The sequence below is a fragment of the Maniola hyperantus genome, chromosome 24 (assembly GCF_902806685.2).
Source record: "Maniola hyperantus chromosome 24, iAphHyp1.2, whole genome shotgun sequence".
NCBI classification, from domain to species: Eukaryota; Metazoa; Arthropoda; class Insecta; order Lepidoptera; family Nymphalidae; genus Maniola; species Maniola hyperantus.
In genome coordinates this window covers 3,340,800-3,360,853 of record NC_048559.1, presented here as the reverse complement: position 1 = coordinate 3,360,853, position 20,054 = coordinate 3,340,800, and the positions used below count along the sequence as shown (strand labels likewise).

Sequence of the window (20,054 nt, the reverse complement as noted above, 5' to 3'; positions counted from 1 at the left end):
TAAACGCTAAAATTGGATTTAATTTTAAAAATACGTATGACTATACATCGTATCGATAAATAAATACTAAATAGTTGATGGGAGAAGCTGGGGGGTGCACGGGTCGTCCTGCGTAGATATGACGGTAGCCCTTTTTATTTCCTGAGAGGAGATCTGTCCTCAGTTATAGGTGAGGTGACGATTAGTGATGAATAAAATTAAAACGAGATTTAAATTAGAACACTTTATTGACTAGTTATGACTAGAAACATTTCATACATTTAATTTGTGATTATAAATATCTACGTTGAGTGTATTTTGTATTAAGTGCTTACATAAAAAATTACATAGGTAGGTATAAGTTAGTGTCGTTTCTTACTTTCTTGCAATAATAACTAAGTACCTCGTTATGTTATACCTACGTGCTAAAGTATTGAATTTGTTGTCTGAATGGTTTACCTACATTGAGTTCTATCGTCTACGAGAATCTAAAATGATGGCACCTGTTTTCGATGTCAGTATATTGAGTACCTAAGTATTTGAACAGGTAAAATTATTCTGTTAAGACTTCAGCAAAACCAAGTCTTAACTGGCGGTTCCGAACCGTCCGTAACGTCATGTCAAATCTGCCCAATCCCAGAAATCCCATACTTAGCTAGTTCCGGCACGTTTATATCGTCCAAATCCGGATTATTCGAAACATAACCGGTTTTATCCGGTTTCATCGACAAATATTCGGTTGAATCCGGTTTAATGGGAACGTAATCGTCAGAACCGTCGGCTAGGTCGATTATTTTGCTTTGTAAGATTAGGTTGTCGAATTCGTTGGTTATATTGGCTTCGTTTAGTAATTGGAGTGATTCCTCGAGTGCTAGGTGTCCGCGGTTGTGTTCAGGTGTGTGTGAGTGTGTGGACGGCGTCCGGTCGTGGGATTTGCGCTGGTGTGTGTTGCTGCCCATGTAGGGGGGAGGTTGTGGGCGGTTGTAGTTTGCCGCTAGGTTTGTGGTGGATTTCGGGCTGTAAGGGCGGGCTAGACTGTTGTTTGGACTGAAACAAAATAAAACTTCATTGGGGAACTTACTCTAACAGCCGCACTCAGAGTCGCTTAATAGTTATACTAAAGATTGAGTTAAAAGAGACAGAGCTAATATCACTCACATAAATCTGTCTCGTTTTATCTCAATCTTAAGTAGATAACGATTAGCGACTCTGAGTGAGGCTGTTAGCATGGTACTTATAATACTTACTAGTTATTTATATAGGCACTTATCAAAACTTACCTGAGACCTAAACTCTTCTGGCTCGTATTGTCGCCCACTTGCGTCTGTTCGGTGTTGCCAGTGCCGTACCTGCAAAGTTCCACTCTTGCTGACTTGTGTGCTCTGAAATTAGAGAATATCTAACAGTTCTTAAATCTTTCTGGTTACTGTCCAGCAATTTCCATTACAGTCCTCTTGGAAATTGCTGGCGCGCGGCCAGTATAGACAGTCCTCTGTAATGAAATCTTTTCTTCAGTCAAGTCACACAAGATATAATCGTACTAAGTAAAGTAGCCGATTCTGAGCAAGTGGGAGAAAAATCTATCACAGGCTAATCTAAATTCTAGTCATGTAGGTTAGCGATAAAACATAATATCTTATTTCTGTCTTTTCCTCGGACAAAGAATAAGCCTAGCAATTCAAAGGGGGAACGCTGCCAGTATCTTCGGAACCTTGCCTAAAGGGACTCCGTTTAATAATATATTTTAGTTATAATATTATATTTTTTAAGGTTTTAGTTTTATTGTTTTAGTCAATTTTTATTTTTTATTTTATTGACTTTGTAAAGGCTTAAGATATTTCTAAGTTGTTAAATTGTTTTAATAAAAAGCTGGTTAGTTTATTGGACACACAATTTCGAACCTTCGCATTTTGTATTCCTCACAGATGTGATAAATTCCCTCAAGGAAATTATTTGATTCTGGATCTGGCCTGAAAGATATTGGGTAGGTTATTAGGTACCTATTTATAAAACTGTCTATCCCCAAATATTCACAATAGCTATAATAATGTAGCGATCTCTAAAATAAAAGGAAGGTTCCTCCTGAGATATCTAAATAGTATAAAAGGAAAAGGTGACTGACTGATCTATCAACGCACAGCTCAAACTACTTGACGGATCGGGCTGACATATGGCATGCAGATAGCTTTTATGACGTAGACATCCGCTAAGAAAGGATTTTTGAAAATTCAACCCCTAAGGGGGTGAAACATGGGTTTGAAATTTGTGTAGTCCACGCGGACGAGGTCGCGAGCATAAGCTAGTCGTGAATAACACAAGTCCTAGTCCTAGTGTAGTAGTAAATTAATTGATCAAGAGTTGCTGATTTGATTAAAATTAATATGGCGTTCTTAGATTATGTCATACCAGTAATTGTTCTTATAAAATTAAAATTTTACGAGGACGCTGTTGCGAGTGACAAGTTGATTATATCGCCGTTAAGTATGATGAAAAAAGTTTAATTAAGTACTCACATAGCAGCATAATGGAAGCACAACACAGCAGTGAGCGCAGCAATGGACAGCAATAGCAGCACCATCGGCGCAGCAATCGCTGCTGTTAATTGCTGCGCGTAGCTCCGCGACGGCAATGACTGCTTGTACGGCGCTGACCATACGTCAGTCTCTAGACCCTTTGAGTTACGGGTTTTGGATGTGTTTGGTATTTCGGTTAGGTATTCTAGGTGCTCTGTTGTACGCTCTTTGTATATCGTGTTGTACTGAAAAGAATAATTAATTAACTACTACATCGCCAGCGTAACTGATGACGTCACTATGCGAGCAAAAGGTAAACTCGACGCGACAGGTCGAAAAAGCAATCGGGGCATGAGGCGGGGAGACTCCCCGCAAACCCGCACGTTACCCGCGCTCGCCCGCAACGGGTTAGCGCAGGGGCTGTGCGGGCTGTTCCCTCCCCGAATGCCATTTCAACCTGTCGCGTACTATAGGTAAGCGGTACGACAGATTAGAGCGAACAAGCGGGAGGTACGCATTCCAATGATGGGATGCACATTGTTGTAACAGAGTTGGATGGGACAGGATCGTTCGGTCGCAATAATTTCAAAGAAAAAATCCTATGTTGAACAACCTTAATTTCGATATCGATTGCTCGATATTTATCGATTCGTCAGTCCCGCATGGCGATTTGTCGTTTCACCACCAATTGACCTTTGAGCCAGCATCGATCGATGTTAACTTGATCGTTTTATCAACCTTTAGCCGTTGATCAATCAAAATTATCAACGTGTGTTTGTTTGTTGGTGGTTTGTTGGTTTGGCCCTCAATCATGTCGCAACGGTGCAACGGATTGGCGTATTTTTTTGCATGGGTATAGATAAAGACCTGGAGAGTGACATAGGCTACTTTTTATCCGGGAAAATCAAAGAGTTCCCACGGGATTTTTAAAAAACCTAATTCAAAGGGACGAAGTCGCGGGCATCAGCTAGTGAATAAATAAACTGAAATTGGGTCAAGATAAGAAGTCATTGAACTTACCAATTCAAAGCTGCACCAATCAAGCGTCAAGCCAGCGTCTCGGAACAGTCTTTCAACAGTTGTCCTTTTATATTCACGAGGACAACTGGGTAGCCGTGATAAGGGACGAACCTCTTCTCTCAGCCGTTTCAGTTCTGACGAGAACGGCATGGTACTGCCCAGTCGAACTACGAGCCTAAAATTACGTCGCAATGGAAAAATAACATATACCTAAGTAGTACGCGGCCGAAAGTAATGTACATCGGCCTTTAGAATGACATTTCGGCTTTGTAGAGCGTTGTCTCTGTCACTTATGACGACTATATGACGTTTTGTCGGTATCAACGACCGAGACAGTACTCTACAAATCTGCTATCACGTTCTAAAGGTCGATGTACATTACTTTCGGCCGCGTACCATACGTATTTTATTTAATAATGGTAGCTACTGATTCTGAGCGCAACAAAATTTTTGAGTAGTAGATGTTCGCATCTTTTTCTTACCATTGTAAAAAGAAAAGGTAACTCAAACCTAATTTTATTTAGAACAGGTCAAACCTCGTGGCTTTAGGCTTAACCTAATCTGAGACTTTAGGTGCCAGTCGTGAGCAGTGCGCTAAAGTCTTCAAAAATTCATTTTGCGTCCTTTTTTAGCAATATTAAAAAGAAAAAGATGCAGACACTAAATTTAAGTAGTTTAGAGAAAAATAAGAGATAGGCATTTAAAACATAAGTTGACGGATTGACTGAGATATAAATGTACAACTCAAACAACTGGATCTAAGTGACCTTCGTGGTTTTTTTGCTGTGTCTAAATTGGATTTGTTAAACATTATGTTGGTAATTTAAAAAAAAAGAAAGTATCTTTCAATACGCTAAGATTTTCAAAAATAAAAAAAATATATGAGCGTCAGCCCTCACCCTTCTCCATCGCCGGGCTTCAAAGGCAATCGTGCCCCCAAGTCAATAGCAGATGCAAGAAACGTAGGATACAAGTCCGTGCTACTTTCCGTCCATAGCTTCGTTCTTAGGATGTCCTTCAAACGTGTCATCCTGAAAGGCCCAGCCAAAATTTTTTTTTAAATTTATTTATTCAGATACAAGTTAGCCCTTGACTGCAATCTCACCTGGTGGTAAGTGATGACGCCGTCTAAGATGGAAGCGGGCTAACCTGGAAGGTGTATTGCAGTTTTATTAAACCCTATAGTTTCTACACGGCATCGTACCGGAACGCTAAGGGTGAGATCTATAGAGCGTACTCTGACTTAGCTTAGTTAGACTTAAGCTAGAGTTAAAACGAGACAGAGCTATATCTCTCACATAAATCTGTCCCGTTTTAACTCAATATTAAGTCTGAGCAAAGACAAAGTGCGATCTATAAATAAATCTTAAGCTTAATCGCTTAGCGGCATGGCTTTGCCGGTAGAGCGGTAACTAGCCACGGCCGAAGCCTCCCATCAGACCAGACCAGAAATTTAGTAATTATAAAATTTAAAATGCTCCCTCACCTCTAATACCACTCCCGTTATAAGATAATGGACAGTTCCAGAGAAAAAATTATTATAACCGAACCCCAGAAATTATGAAATTCCAAACCCCTGCCGGGAATCGAATCCGGCACCGGGACTAATAAGATCACAGCGCTTATCACTGCGCCAGGGAGGTAAAAATAGCTCAACGAATTAGTCAGCTGAAGTGGCAGTGGGCAGGCCACGTCTGCCGCAGAACCGATGGCCGATGGGGCAGACGTGTTCTGGTGTGGAGACCGCGTATCAGCAAGCGCAGTGTGGGACGACCTCCAGCCCGCTGGACTGACGACCTTAAGAAGGTACCGTTCTTGCAATTCACGAAGGCGAGTGAACTTTACTTGTGGTTACGTAGTATACACGGGCATTGCGTAAGTGTGCGTGCACGTCGGACCAATCAGTCGCGAGCAAGCGCTCGCAAACGCACACATTTACTGTACCCTACTTATACCGATACGACTTACACACAAGCATGAGCCACTCGCCTTCGTGAAATGCAAGAACTATAGCAGGAAGTGGGTGGATGAGGAATGCGGAGCATCGTGTGTGGTGGCGTGCTCTTGGGAAGGCCTATGTCCAGCAGTGGACGCAAACAGGCTGATGGATTGAAAGGATCTCACCTATGCTCATCTAACAAATCTTCAACATTAAGGTTGTCGATCTTCAGTTCCACCTCATGTCTCGCCATGTTGTCTTTTGGGATGACCTTCAGGGTCAGCAACACTCGACGAGTTTCATAGTCCTGTCTATTTAGGCCTATTACTTCCACCTGTAAACGTTAAAATAAAAATAAAATAAAAATATTTTTATTCAAATAAACTTTTACAAGTATTTTTGAATCGACAGCTGGTTCGAAATGCCTTTCCTACCGAGAAGAACCAGCAAGAAATTCGGCGGTTGCTCTTTTCAAAGATTTAATATACAATATTATGCCATGTATAAAAAAAGTATTTGCAGTCCTGCGCGTTGCTGGAACGAGCATTAAGTACCTACGTAATGTAATTAACAAAATGTAAGTAAAGTAACCATTGAAAGTAAAATTAACTTTCAACGCTTACTTGATCGAATCGATTTGGTTTTTGATGGTTTGCAGTAATCGGCTATTTTTTTATCGGCTAGTTTTTTAAGCGAATATTCGTACTTCGGAAGGGTGAGTATATTTATTAGAGATCTTCAAGATTAACGCTTAATATTATACTAGCTTATGCTCGCGACTTCATCCGCGTGGACTACACAAATTTCAAACCTCTATTTCTCCCCTTTAGGGGTTGAATTTGTAAAAATCCTTTCTTAATGGATGCCTACGTGAAAATAGCTATCTGCATGCCAAATTTCAGTCCGATCCGTCCAGTTGGTTGATTGCCTCAGCACCCAAATATTTATACAAAATCGTCCGAAACTTTAACGATGGACCTATAAATAAAACGATCGAAACTTCAAAGATAAACGATAACGCGTAAACAGTTATCGGAGATTTGGTACTCCTTGTTCTGAAAATAAACCCGTAGGGCGATTGTCTAAAACCAGTGGCCCTACCGCGGTTGTTTGACAGCTACAATGTCACGATCGCAATCATCTCTGATTGGTTAATGCTCGCTCACTATTGGCTACAATGCATTGTTGCAACAAAAATTGCACAAATTCAGCCAATCAGAACAATTGAGATTGTAATAATGATTGATGCAGGTTTTAGACAATCGCCCTACTGCATTTATTTAGCACCTATGAAAATTTTATCGAACGTTGCCCTGAAACTTCCTCATTGTTGTGATTGGCTGAATTTGTACTATTCTTGTTTATGTTAAGAACAAAGGCTTTGACGACAACGTTAGTTCGGATTTTCGCCACTCCCCAAAAAAGCCTTGTCGCACTTTAGGTATTATATGCACTTACAGTGATCGGCGACTTGGTATTCCTCGGTGGTGTGCCGAAAATAAATCCGGAGTGGTGTCGGCCGCTGTAGATGTACCGGAGCCACGGCGGCAACTCCGGCTTGCCGATTAGAGATGCGTGGAATCTGTATTGCTGGTCGAATTCTGGGAAAGCAGACAAATACCCATTCAAGTATGAACAAACTAGATGATGCCCACGACTTTAGGTTTTTAAAAATCCTATGGGAGCTCTTCAATTTTCCGGGATTAAAAGTAGCCTATGTCCTTCCCCGGGATGCCAGCTATCTCAGTACCAAATTTCGTCAAAATCGGTTGAACGGTTGAGCCGTGAAAAGCTAGCAGACAGACAGACAGACACACTTTCGCTGGATGTACTGTCTTCAAGATTTTTGTATCACCATCAAATCAAATTCTATCTGTTCAATAACATCATCAGAATATTTGTAAAAAAATTTGGAAAGCATAGGCTAAATAAAAATTTATTTTGCCTATATTTTCGTTAATTTTTTTACAGTCAAGTTTCAGGTTTTTTAATCCTAAAACAAATATTCATGAAACTTATCGAGAAATTACTTATATTTTTACTTTAGCTTTCATAAATAAATAAATAAATTTACTATTGAGCACAGGTTTGCACTCAAAATGAAAAGCGGATTTTAGGCCATACTTAGTCCACCACGCTGGCCAAGTGCGGAATTGCAGACTTGGCACGCGTGCGTTTGTGCGTTGATGGTACAGTGCCAAAAACCTTCACGGAAGTGCCAACAACAACTATAATCAGATGAACGACGCGCGAACGAGGTAACGAATAGACAGACAGACAAACATTAATTTTTAATAAGTAGGTACTTACCTAATCTGATAAGTTTTAATCGTAATTTAATTATCAACATAAAGAATGTTTAACAAGTCCGCTTTAATCAGATTTGTTCTGAGGCTTTAAGACAGAGCAAAAAAACCACGAAGGTTTAGATGAAATGTGTCATTTCATATCAAGAGTACCTACGATTTTATTAGTCCTTATTTTAAAGGTGACAGCTGACCCATAGAGTTAAAATGGCGTGTGAGGAGTCATTTTGTACGGACTATAGGTGGGTACATAGTAAGTAGGTATGTACCTACTTAACTTCTCTAGTTAGACATTATTTGGAGTTTGGACATACCTTGATATGTCCAGTTGAACAAATTGGGACTGATCGGTATTGCAAACATTTCTGTTTCCACCGCATTATAGACATGCCCTAATACCGCTTTGCCAAAGAATAATATCCAAATCAATATTAGCACCATATTCTGAAAATTTAAAAAGGAACGGTCAAATAAAATTTTAAAATTAGATTGACTGAGTTAAATTAAAATTACTGAATATCCATATATAAACCGTTAAATTACTGGTTAAATATACTTAATTAAATTATTTAAATAATTTTGAATATTTAATGAACAAAACAGTAATTTAGCAAAAGCAGTAAAGAACGCAACAAAAATAAAATAAAAATTCCGCGTACGCACAGACCTAAATAAACTGAGCTAGAAATAATAAAATACATTTATCAAACCTACGCTAACGAATGTTAAATAGAAGTCATCATTTAATTTGGAATAAGTAGATAGGTATTAAATTTACTTACAATTATTTAGTTACTTCCCATTTATTTATGTTTTCGATAAAAATAAGCAAATACGTCCCTGAAAATAGGGCGTGACTAAGTGACGTACGTAAAACAGACGCGACGTCATTGGTTGCAATTTGCAAACAAAAACAATGTTGAGAAAAAAATAATGTTGTGTTCTTGTGGGTTGGTATTGAAATTTACGATCCATTCCACAAGACTAACAACATAATTTTCTATTCTAAAGAACATTTTTGGTTCTAAATTAAAGCCCATTTATAAAACTTTCATTTGAAAATATGCGTAACATTCAATGATTAAGATATCACTAAATAATTTATGGTTAGGAAGTTATTTTACTGTGAATCGTGTAAACTTTTTACACGTAAAACTTAACGTCACGTCACTCCATTCATTTCACGATTCGTACATGAATACAGTGGTTCCAGCTTAGGAGGTTTTCCCTGAAATTTTGGGTAAAAGGGGATATTCATGGGCTGGAATTTTCTTTGGATTTTTCAGGGCTACTAACAAACCTGCTAGCTCCACACTTCCACCATGAGTATTCGCCTAAGAGCTTTATTTTATGAGTCACGATTTACGAACAACGGCACTTCATCAAAGAAATTATATGCACGATTAATATGTATGAACCTATACATTATTACACTAACTAAAGTGATATCAGACGGTTCATTCAGAGTGAAAGTTCACTGGAGTGATTAGGTAGGTATCTAATTTTGCTTAACACCTATGATTCTTGTTGTGTTGTGGCGGGGCGATTGTCTAAAACCTGCATCAATCATTATTACAATCTCAATTGTTCCGATTGGCTGAATTAGTGCGATTCTTGTTGCAACAATGAGCAACAATGCATTGTGGCCAATAGTGAGCGAGCATTAACCAATCAGAGATGATTGCGATCGTGACATTGTAGCTGTCAAACAACCGTGGTAGGGCCACTGATGTTTCATTTCAAGTGACAGATGCCGAATGAAAGATAGAAAATACGAACCAAAGAACAAAATAATATGAACCATCTGTTACCTACCATGTCAATTCTCATGGGGTTTTAAAACTTTTAAGGGGGATCTAAAAAAAATCTTGGGGGGAAATTTTGATAAGGGCCTGGCAGCATTATTACAACTAAGAAAAATCAAAATGTCAGTCTCAGTCTGGGTTGCTCTGTTGCTCGAAGGTGTGAGGCACAGACAGTGTTTCCATGTACACGGTAATTACCGTAGATGCACCGTAATTCAGCCCTAATCTACCGTCAAGGTAATATGGCCATTACCTTGACCGTGTCACCGTAATACAAAATCACGTTAAAAATTCATAATATACTGCGTAATACGAGTACGAATCTCAGTCACCTAAGCATATTTCGTAATGGCAACATTTATCTTGCTCTCGGTTTAAGCATCAAATCTCAGCAATCTATTTTCGTCCTTATTCAAGCAATTAGGAAGGAGTAAAATGTAAAACTAATGAGATTTAACAAAATATAAATATGAATAAATCCGTATATGAAAAAGATATTGCTAAGTATGCTAGGAGAGTCAGATTCAGAATAATATTAATAGTTGATTAAAAAGCAAATTTTAAAAATGACACGGTAATTTACACGGTATTCTTTTAGCTAATCCACCGTAATTTAATCTAGAAACACCGTAATTTTAACCCATGAACACGGTAATTCTCGATTTACATATGGAAACACTGGGCACAGAGTACATTGGTGTGAGGAGCAGTGAGGAGTAGTGGAGTGGTGCTTAAAAAAAATATTATGTATGCGAAATAAACATGTTGAAATTCAAAAAAATGGGTTCCGAGAAAGTACCGTTGCTGCTTGTGACTGCGAACGTTGGATCCATATTCGAAGACGTGAGTAAAGTTCATTTAACAACAAAGTTTTCTCGACCGAGACTCGTTCTAATCGCGGTCTGTGCCTGCCCACATTTTTTGAATTAGAATAATGTGTTGACTAGTGTTCTTATTTTGAATAGATAGAGTGTTTATGTTACTTGTTTATTGTGGCAATTCTATAATCAACTAGCTGAACCGCTCCGGCTTCGCTCGGGTGGAATTTAGAAAATTGAGGGGGAGGTTGACTTAAATTTTTCTCTCCGTAAGAACCATCCTCGTACTTAAAGGAATATTATAAAAAAAGAATTAGCCAAATCGGTTCAGCGGTTCTCGAGATTTGCGATGAGCAGCACATTTAGTGATTCATTTTTATATTATAGATATGGTAGGGCTTTTCCCCAATAACACTATAGATAGAAGGTAGTTCTGATTATATTTGACAACTAGCCCACGACTTCGTTCGCATGGATGTAGGTTTTTAAACGCCCGTGGGAACTCTTTGATTATCCGTGATAAAAGTAGCCAGTGTTACTCTCCAGTCTTAAACTATATCCATACAAAAAATCACGTCGATCTGTTGCACCCCTCACGCCTCCCTATCCACCTTCTCCAATCTTTTCTTGCTGGCGAATAAGTTCAGAAAATAATAGAATTTTCGAAGGAGTGCATGGGATTTTCGTGAACGGAGTTCGATCATGTGGTTGTGGTCTGGTACAATGGTAAATGGTACAAAATTAATTCACCATCAACAGTTCCTAAAAAGCCATAGAACTTCTAGTGCAGTACCCTGCAGCATCAGTATTACAATATGACACCATTGTTGAACTCTTATTGAATTCTATTGAACTCAGGGGAAACGGAGGGGCTATGTGGGCTTGCACCTGGGTGAGCCCTCATCATATCCCAGGCATAATCCTTGACCATTACATTACATACATCTAATAAAAAACTGTCATTCATTAAACAACTAATCTGATTAAAAACTCCACTAATTTGTATGGAAATAACAGGAATTGTTATCAGTATCACTAATTTATAGAAATGTCAATTAATTTTTATGATAAGTACTCATTAGTGAATTTGTGATTGTGCGCAAATCCTTAACTAAAATGACTGAATTTGGAAAAAATCTAAAAATTTCATTTGTTACATATGTAACATATTATATTTTGTATAAGCTAGTAAAGGCAGTGATAGAATAGTAATTAAAACGTTTGCCTTCTTATCGGGAGGTTGGGGTTCAATCTCGGCCCTCCTCCAACTCCACCTTTTCAAAATAGAAATAGTGTTTATTTGCTAGAATGTGGTACAATTTGGTCTTAAATCTATTTTGTTCTAACACATTCAACCAATAACTTAGTGTGCAAATTGTTCTATTACATTATCATAGAAAAAAATGAAAATTTACAATCAATAATATTATCCTCAATAACCTCTACTTACTTAACTTTATATTATATATAAATTCATCTATCTAGGTAAGTAATGTCAACAGTATGATTTGATTTAAGTATAAAAACGCATGTTGATGTCAATAATAATTAAAAAAAAAAAAAAAACGGGATTAAGTATGTGCGTTTAAGCAATTAAATATCACTTGCTTAAACGGTGAAGGAAATCATTATGAGGAAATCTGCATGCATGAGAGTTCTTCACAATGTTCAAAGGTGAATAAATAAATAAATAAATAAATAAAATAAAATATTTTTTTTGGACCAACAAGGATCATATTGGTGTTTATAATTACACAAAACTTAAACCTATTTGTTAGTAAAATATCTATAACTATAATATCTATTACTATTTAATTTAGGACAAGAAGGAATGAAGTCTGCCAATCAGCACTTGGCCAGCGTGGTGGATTATGGCCTAACCCCTTCTAATTCTGAAAAGAGAGAGTAGTGGGACGACGATTGGTTGATCATAATAATAACGAAAAGCTAGTACAGTTCGCGGCAGAGGAGATAGCAGATTTGTAGAGCATTGTCTCTGTCATTGACACCGACAAAACGTCATATAGGTATGAGTGACAGAGACAACGCTCTACAAAGCCAAAATGTCATTCTAAAGGCCGATGTACATTACTTTCTGCCGCGTACTGTAAGAACATTATTTACAGACTAGCTTACGCTCGCGACTTCTTCCGCGTGGACTACACAAATTTCAAACTCCTATTTCACCCCCTTAGGGGTTGAATTTTCAAAAATCCTTTCTTAGCGGATGCCTACATCATAATAGTTATCTGCATGCCAAATTTCAGCCCGATCCGTCCAATAGTTTAAGCTGTGCGTTGATAGATCAGTCAGTCAGTCAGTCACCTTTTCCTTTTATATATTTAGATTACAGAAAACCTCCTAGCGAGGTCAGGTAAAAATGGATGTCATAACAAAACCGTTTTAGGCAATTAAAAACCGCTGACGTCAAGTTTGTTATAAACAGGAAATATGAATAAGTAATTCGTTTTTACTATTCATAATTATAAAGATAATTATTTTTGTTGTAGAAAAAAACAGAAGTTTAGTTTTTTTTTTAAAGAATATTAGCCATGTTAAATGACTAATATTCCCCTTTCCTCTCCAATTCAGCGTCAGGCTTGTGCTAGGAGTAGGTACGACAATAGTGCAACGGGCGGGGTTTGAACCGTCGACCTTTCGGTTTTCAGTCTACTCCTATACCGGTTGAGCTATTGAGGCTCTAAGTTATTTACTAGATGATGCCCGCGACTTCGTCCGCGTGGATTTGAGCTTTCAAAAACCCCGTGGGAACTCTTTGATTTCCGGGATAAAAAGTAGCCTATGTCCTTCCCCGGGATGTAAGCTATCGCTGTACCAAATTTCGTCACAATCGGTTGAACGGATGGCCCGTGAATGGCTAGCAGACAGACTGACAGACAGACACACTTGAGCATTTATAATATTAGTATGGATTACTTACCTGACTACAATGAAACTGTGATAGCCTAGTGGTTAAAGCGTCAACCTCCTAGTCAGTGGGTCCGGGGAGGTTCCCGGGTACGCCTCTCTTAACTTATCAGAGTAAGTGATGATCTATGCAAGGTTGTGCCACGTCCGAGGCAAGTCCGACGCGCGGACGATCCGAACTTGTAATCGATAAAATATAATTCCAATTCATCAGCCTGTATGCGTCCACTGGTGGACATAGGCCTTTTCAAGACCGCGCCACTAAACATGGTCCGCCAGTCGCCACCTTCCACATCCCGCTGCTTCAGGTCTTCGGTCCAGCGGGTTGAAGGTCGTCCTACACTACGGTATAAAATTATAAAAAAACCGGCCAAGTGCGAGTCAGACTCGCGCACTGAGGGTCCCGTACTACAATCGTATTTTATCGTCATTTTGCATAAATTAAAAACTATTATGCCTAAAAATCAATAAAAATCAGTTTTAGAATGTACAAGTAAAGCTCTTTCATATTATGATACCCCACTTGGTATAGTAATTTTACTTTGAAAGTTGAAAAGAGCAATATTTGTTCATGAACACATTTTAATTTTTTTCTTGTGATGTAACCGCAAATTCACGGTTTTTAGATTTTTCCCCTCATATCTGCAACCTACCTTCCTGCCATTCTAGGTCAACGGGAAGTACCCTATAGGTTTCCTGATAGACAGACAGACAAAGTGATCCTATAAGGGTTCCGTTTTTCCTTTTGAGGTACGGAACACTAATAAACACTCGTTACGTTCTTTCAGCCTTCCGTCATGCTCCCGATTTGGACCTCCGAGTTCCTCCAAGCAGTAGCGCGCATGGACCCGAAGTTCATAGCACTCCATCTTCAAGAGGTTGGCGGCAAAGCGTATGAGAAGTCCATGCAATACGTCACAGACTTCGTACAGAGGCTCTGCGACAGTCCAGAACTGCGGCTATATGACAAGATCAGGATATTCCTGGACGAGGACTTCAGCTCTCCGGAGAAATTTACGGTAAGAATCTTTCTAGAAATTGATTTTTTTCCTCTAAATATCTTCGTTAGAAACATGTTTTTTTACATATTGGAGTAAGATTTTTTTTAATTCCCTGGGAACTCTTTGATTTGCCGTTATAAAAAGTAGCCTATGACACTCTCCAGGTCCTTAACTATACCCGTGCAAAAAATCACGCCGTTCCTCTTTTGCGGCGTGATTGAAGGACAAACCAACAAACATACACACTTTCATAATATTAGTATGATGACTAGATGATGCACGCGACTTCCGCGTGGATCTAGGTTTTTTAAAAATCCCATGTAGACTTTGATTTTTCCGGGATAAAAGTTGCCTAGGTATGTCAAATTCCGGGACGCAAGCGATTCTGTACCAAAATATGGGCCCTTATGAATTCCGTGGGAACTCTAGATTTTCCGTGATAAAAAGTTAACTCTGGTAACAATTTCACTAATGTGACAACCTTTAACACCTCGTTTCAACTTCTGCATTCGTTGATTTCGGTCTTTTATCGCAGAAACGTACCTATTAGTGATGTAACGAATATTCGCATTCGCGAATATTCGCATATTTTTGCGAAATTACTGCGAATATAAAAAAAAATTGTTTTGATGTAATAGTTGGTTAATTAAAAAAAACCATTAATTTCTTATGTTTTTTAATGTAACAAAAAGTAACTTAACCTCGTAATCACATCATCAGTCTTCTCTGTATCATTTGGTAAAGGGACTGCCGCCAAGGTCACCAAGCCATAGACAAATGGCGGCTGGCGCCAAATTTAAACAAAAACTGAATACTCGCATTCGCGAATGTTGGCAGCATATATTCGCATTCGCATCCGCGAATGTCCAAAATATGACATTCGTTACCTACATCACACTGTCTGTTCACTAACTTAGTGTCGCCACCCAACTAGTGTTTATTATTTATTTTTATTTGTTACAATAACCATAAAGGTTCGTACGCACCTGAGCGGCGCGGCGCGGCGCTTCAGTCCGACTGCAGAACGCGTCACCTCAGGCCGCTCGACGGTGCCTACCGCACTACAACTTCAGTACGCGGCACCTCGCGTCACTTGCGCGTCACTTTTATACCCGTTCGCGTACGAGCGCGAAGCGCCGCGCCGCGCCGCTGGGTATGTCGCACTAGCGTCACTGCACTGCGCGTCGCTTCGCTGCGCTTCAAAATATTCTCTCCAGCCGTGCCGCGCGGCAACGCGCGGTGAAGCGCTGTGCAGCGCCGCTCTAGTGCGATATGCGCCATACAAAATGATAGAAATGATATTTTGACGCTCTGTGCCGCGACGTGCAGCTCGCTGAAGCGCCGCGCCGCGCCGCTCAGGTGCGTACGAACCTTAAGAATAATGTAGTAGATATTCTATTTTATTCTTAGAATAGAAAAATAATATAATAAAAGGAAAATAATAAATGCGCCTGCGGGTGTAGCGACACTAAGTTAGTGAACAGACTTTACCTATAGCTATCTATCTATAGCAGTAAATCCCACAGAATCAGTGGCGGATTTTCAGTCTTGGCCGCCCTAGGCCCCAGGATTTCGTAAGCACCAGCCGCCCTTTTCTCAACACCCATTAATCATGGTCGTAGCCATGAGTTGAGGGGGGGGTTAAAAATTTACCTCGAGCTCGAGCGCAGCAGGCGCAATTTTTTTTTGTTACTAAAAAAAGTGATTTTTGTCATGATTGGCCGCGTCTAATATCTAGCCGCCCTAGGCCCGGGCCTACTGGGCCTTAGGGCAAATCCGCCACTGCACAGAATTCATAAGTGCTTCTACAAGGCTTAGGCTATGGCGTCATTATATTTTCTATTTTTAGGAACCCTTTAGTTACGGCAACTTGTTACGCAAGATATTTTTTTCTCCCTTTCATTTTCACATCATCACACTAATATTATAAAGGCGAAAGTTTGTATGTGTGTGTGTTTGTTACTCTTTCACGCAAAAACTACTGGATGATTAGGCTGTAATTTTGGAATGGAGATAGATTTTACCTTGGATTAACACATAGGCTGCGTGTTAATCAAATTTTATTTTCTGAGTGTACCTACTGAGAAGTGTACAAAAAATCGATTTCTTGCGAAATATTGGGTCCAATATCTTTGAAATAAAAAAAAATATACACACACTTGGTGGTGAGGATAAAATAACAAATAGCCTAGATGACACGGAACCCTTCGTGTGCGAGTTCGACTCGCACTTGATCGCTTTTTAGGGTTCCGTACCTCAAAAGGAAAAACGGAACCCTTATAGGATCACTTTGTTTTCTGTCTGTCTGTCTGTCAAGAAACCTACAGGGTACTTCCCGTTGACCTAGAATCATGAAATTTGACAGGTAGGTAGATCTTATAGCTGACATTTGGGGAAAAATCTGAAAACCATGAATTTAGGGTTAGATCACACAAAAAAAATTAAGTTGTGGTCATAAACTAATATTTATTTTTATGTATCATAGTTTTTGAATTATCCTGCAAAATGTCGAAAAAATACGACTATAGTACGGAACCCTCATTGCGCGAGCCTGACTCGCAGTTGGCCGGTTTTTTTAAATCTTATTATCGTTTAGAAACTTTAATTCCCATCGTAGTTCATCAACTCGTGGAAAGCGAGTTATTAGCATTTCGTCGGAAGCAGAAATCGATACAGCGACCCTGACTTAAAGTTAGCAAATGTACTTATAACTCTGAGCATAAATACCTAACCTACGTATTTTTGGTCGACCTCTCTCTAGCGCAATAAATAGAAGGGTAAGACTAGCCTACTACCGAAGCCTCCCATTAAACCAGCCAATTATAATTTTTAGGGTTCCTAAGGCATCTAAGCTAAGACTAAACATCCGCTGTCCGTCCGTCCGTCCGTCCGTAATTCTGTCTGTCAGCGGGCTGTATTCCTTGAACCGTAATACTTAGGTAAAGTACGCGGCCGAAAGTAATGTACATCGGCCTTTAGAATGACATTTCGGCTTTGTAGAGTCATACCTATATGACGTTTTGTCGGTCTCAACGATAGAGACAATGCTCTACAAATCTGCTATCTCCTTCAAGCTCGATGTTCATTACTTTCGGCCGCGTACTGTAGGGAGTTGAAATGTTCACAGAATATTTCTATTTCATATTCTATTCTATTGAATATTAGTGTAGATTACTTCGCGTATGAATCAACCGGATTGTGGAATAGAATGCGGCTTGAAGAATCAAATACCAGTAAATCCTATAAGGTGTAATGACGTCATATTGCACGTCATCTATGCATGGAATTCTGCATCTGCATAATCTTAAGAATTATGTGGATTTCCCGTTCTATTACTTATTCGTGTGACTATGGCAAAGTCGCAATCTGTGGAAAATTGAGACTTCCCGGACTAAGTTGAGTAGCCACAGTCTTTGAACAGAGTTACGCCAAATGGTTGCCATAAAAATTAAAAAAACCGGCCAAGTGCGAGTCAGGCTCGCGCAATGAGGGTTCCGTACTACATTTTTTATTTTCGACAATTTGCACGATAATTCAAAAATTATGATGCATAAAAATAAATAAAAATCTGTTTTAGAATGTACAGGTGAAGACCTTTCATATGATACCCCACTTGATATGTTATCTCACTTCGAAAGTTGAAAATACTAATTATTAGTTCATGACCACAATTTAATTTTTTTGTGTGATCTAACCCTAAAATCACGGTTTTCAGATTTTCCCCCAAATGTCAGCTATAAGATCTACCTACCTGTCAAATTTCATGATTCTAGGTCAACGGGAAGTACCCTGTAGGTTTCTTGACAGACAGACAGACAGACAACAAAGTGATCCTATAAGGGTTCCGTTTTTCCTTTTGAGGTACGGAACCCTTAAAATGAGTTGTTTATTTTACGATGGTACGGAACCTTTCATGTGGTGCGAGTCCGACTTGCACTTAACTGGTTTTTTTGCTCCTTAATTACCACAGTGCTGGCAGCACGCCGTCCCCACCAAAGGCTGTTATCAAAGTTATAAATATTACTTAGATATCATTTTTCGCAGGGAGCATTATTTAAGCGACAGCGAAATTTAAGCCCGCGACTTGTCCGCGTGGTCCGCGTGGACTACACAAATTTTAAACCCCTATTTTACTCCCTTAGGTGTTAATTTTTCAAAAATTCTGTCTTAGCGAATGTCTACGTCATAATCTAGCCTATCTGCATGCTAAAATTTCAGCCCGATCCGTCCAGTAGTTTGAGCTGTCCGTTGCTTTTTTAAGTTTAATACCTATATAAATAGACTGTACGTACAACAATGTAGAGCCTCAATAGCTCAACTGGTAAAGGAGTGGACTGAAAACCGAAACGTCGACGGTTCAAACCCCGCCCGTTGCACTATTGTCGTACCGACACCCAGCACAAGCCTGTCGCTTAGTTGGAGAGGAAAGGGGAATATTAGTCATTTAACATGGCGAAAATTCTTTAAAAAAAAAAGAATCAGCCACATCCTTAGCGAAAGCAAAATTAGAGAAGAGTTTTAAGGCTGTTAATGAAATTATCTAATAATTACCTACTTATCTTTTTCCGCAGGGAGGATTATGAAAGCGATAGCAAACTTTTATTTTTAGTTAAGTTCCTATAGCCTATAATACTGTACGTAGGTATAACAGAAGCAGCCACATTCATAGCGAAGACAAAATTACAGTAGCCGGCAAGAAATATGGTACAAATACCTTTAGAATGAGATTTCGGCTTTGTAGAGCGTTGTCTCTGTCGTTGAAACCGACAAAACGTCACATAGGTACGAAACCGTTATCGCCTTCTAAAGGTCGACGTACAATAATTTCTGCCGTGTACTGTAGTGTAGTGACGTTTTCCGCGTCATCCTTTGTTATAGACAAATCGTAATATCCTACCATGCCAAGGATTTTGCAATATTATCACTACGACGCAATACCATTATGTAAAAACCTAGACGTAGAATTCGTCATACTGACGCAGTTCAGGTGGAAACCATTACTGACTCGGTACTACATATTTTGTAACGATAACTAGCTTATGCCCGCGTGTTTATTTATTAAAATCAGTAATCTGTCGACAAGTTAGTAATTAGCAACATCGTTTTTTATTTAAAAACCCTACAATTTTTCACATAGTAGGATACCTAACATAAAACATTAAAAAAAAACCGATTTCAATAACCACAAACACTAAAAACTAAAAAATCTTATCCATTGAGGAGTTCCGTTCTCCATCTCCGAAGATATTCACCAGATCTTTACCAAACTAAAATGGGACCAATTCTGAAGTACCTATGTCCTACAAAACAAAAAAAAATCATCAAAATCGGTTGATAATTGACGGAGTAATTGCGTAACAAACATACAAAAAAAATTTGAGAACCTCCTCCTTTTTGGCAGTCGGTTAAGAAGTAACTGATCGACAGGTTAAAGATAGAAATGACTAATTATTAACTGTGAAAATACATAATACAATACGAAAAAAAAGTATGAATAAACAGTTGGTGGAAAGAATAAAACGTCTGGATTCAAAGGACCAAAATAAATCCAATATGGCCTAATGACGTAACTCCATTTAGCATCGTCACCTATAAATGGAAATGGGCCGATTTTAATAGCTCCTTCCTAAACAATGACCGAGAATACGTACCGTTGTAAAACATACGCTATTTCTTTTGCATTAAAAAGTATTTTTATTTGTACATGATGATGATTTCTAATTGATTTACTTGCACGGCGTGTCT

At 38.9% G+C, this 20,054-nt stretch overlaps 2 protein-coding genes across 3 annotated transcripts in view; one reads left to right on the top strand and one right to left on the bottom strand.

Moving 5' to 3' along the window:
* Positions 1-214: 214 nt before the first annotated feature.
* Positions 215-8,677, bottom strand: Scgalpha (sarcoglycan alpha). Of its 2 annotated transcripts, XM_034981432.2 has the most exons (10): positions 8,540-8,677; positions 8,072-8,201; positions 6,910-7,052; positions 5,637-5,785; positions 4,412-4,543; positions 3,513-3,687; positions 2,493-2,737; positions 1,881-1,949; positions 1,260-1,361; positions 215-1,026 (listed from the first exon to the last, which is right to left on the bottom strand). In XM_034981432.2, exons 2-10 carry the CDS (start codon positions 8,196-8,198, stop codon positions 600-602), a joined length of 1,569 nt encoding a protein of 522 aa, XP_034837323.1. In that variant the 5' UTR covers positions 8,199-8,201; positions 8,540-8,677; the 3' UTR covers positions 215-599. The 2 variants fall into 2 exon arrangements, with proteins under 2 accessions (XP_034837323.1, XP_034837325.1); XM_034981434.2 differs by lacking the exon at positions 1,881-1,949.
* A 1,572-nt stretch (positions 8,678-10,249) lies between these two features.
* 5PtaseI (inositol polyphosphate-5-phosphatase A) overlaps positions 10,250-20,054 on the top strand; it is a 38,257-nt gene continuing 28,452 nt past the window's right edge. Inside the window, exons 1-2 of the mRNA XM_034981350.2 lie at positions 10,250-10,405; positions 14,097-14,327. Coding sequence (XP_034837241.1) covers positions 10,325-10,405; positions 14,097-14,327 — 312 coding nt within the window. The 5' untranslated portion in view covers positions 10,250-10,324. The remainder of the gene's footprint in view (positions 10,406-14,096; positions 14,328-20,054) is intronic.

What these genes read in the sequence shown, in the direction of transcription:
- Scgalpha (XM_034981432.2), bottom strand. Translation starts at nt 8,198, where the DNA reads ATGGTGCTAATATTGATTTGGATATTATTCTTTGGCAAAGCGGTATTA. An exon ending in GTTCAACTGGACATATCAAG is followed by an intron (nt 7,053 to 8,071) that starts GTATGTCCAAAC and finishes CTGCTTTCCCAG; the next exon opens with AATTCGACCAGCAATACAGA. An exon ending in GAGGAATACAAAATGCGAAG is followed by an intron (nt 1,362 to 1,880) that starts GTTCGAAATTGT and finishes CTCTAATTTCAG; the next exon opens with AGCACACAAGTCAGCAAGAG.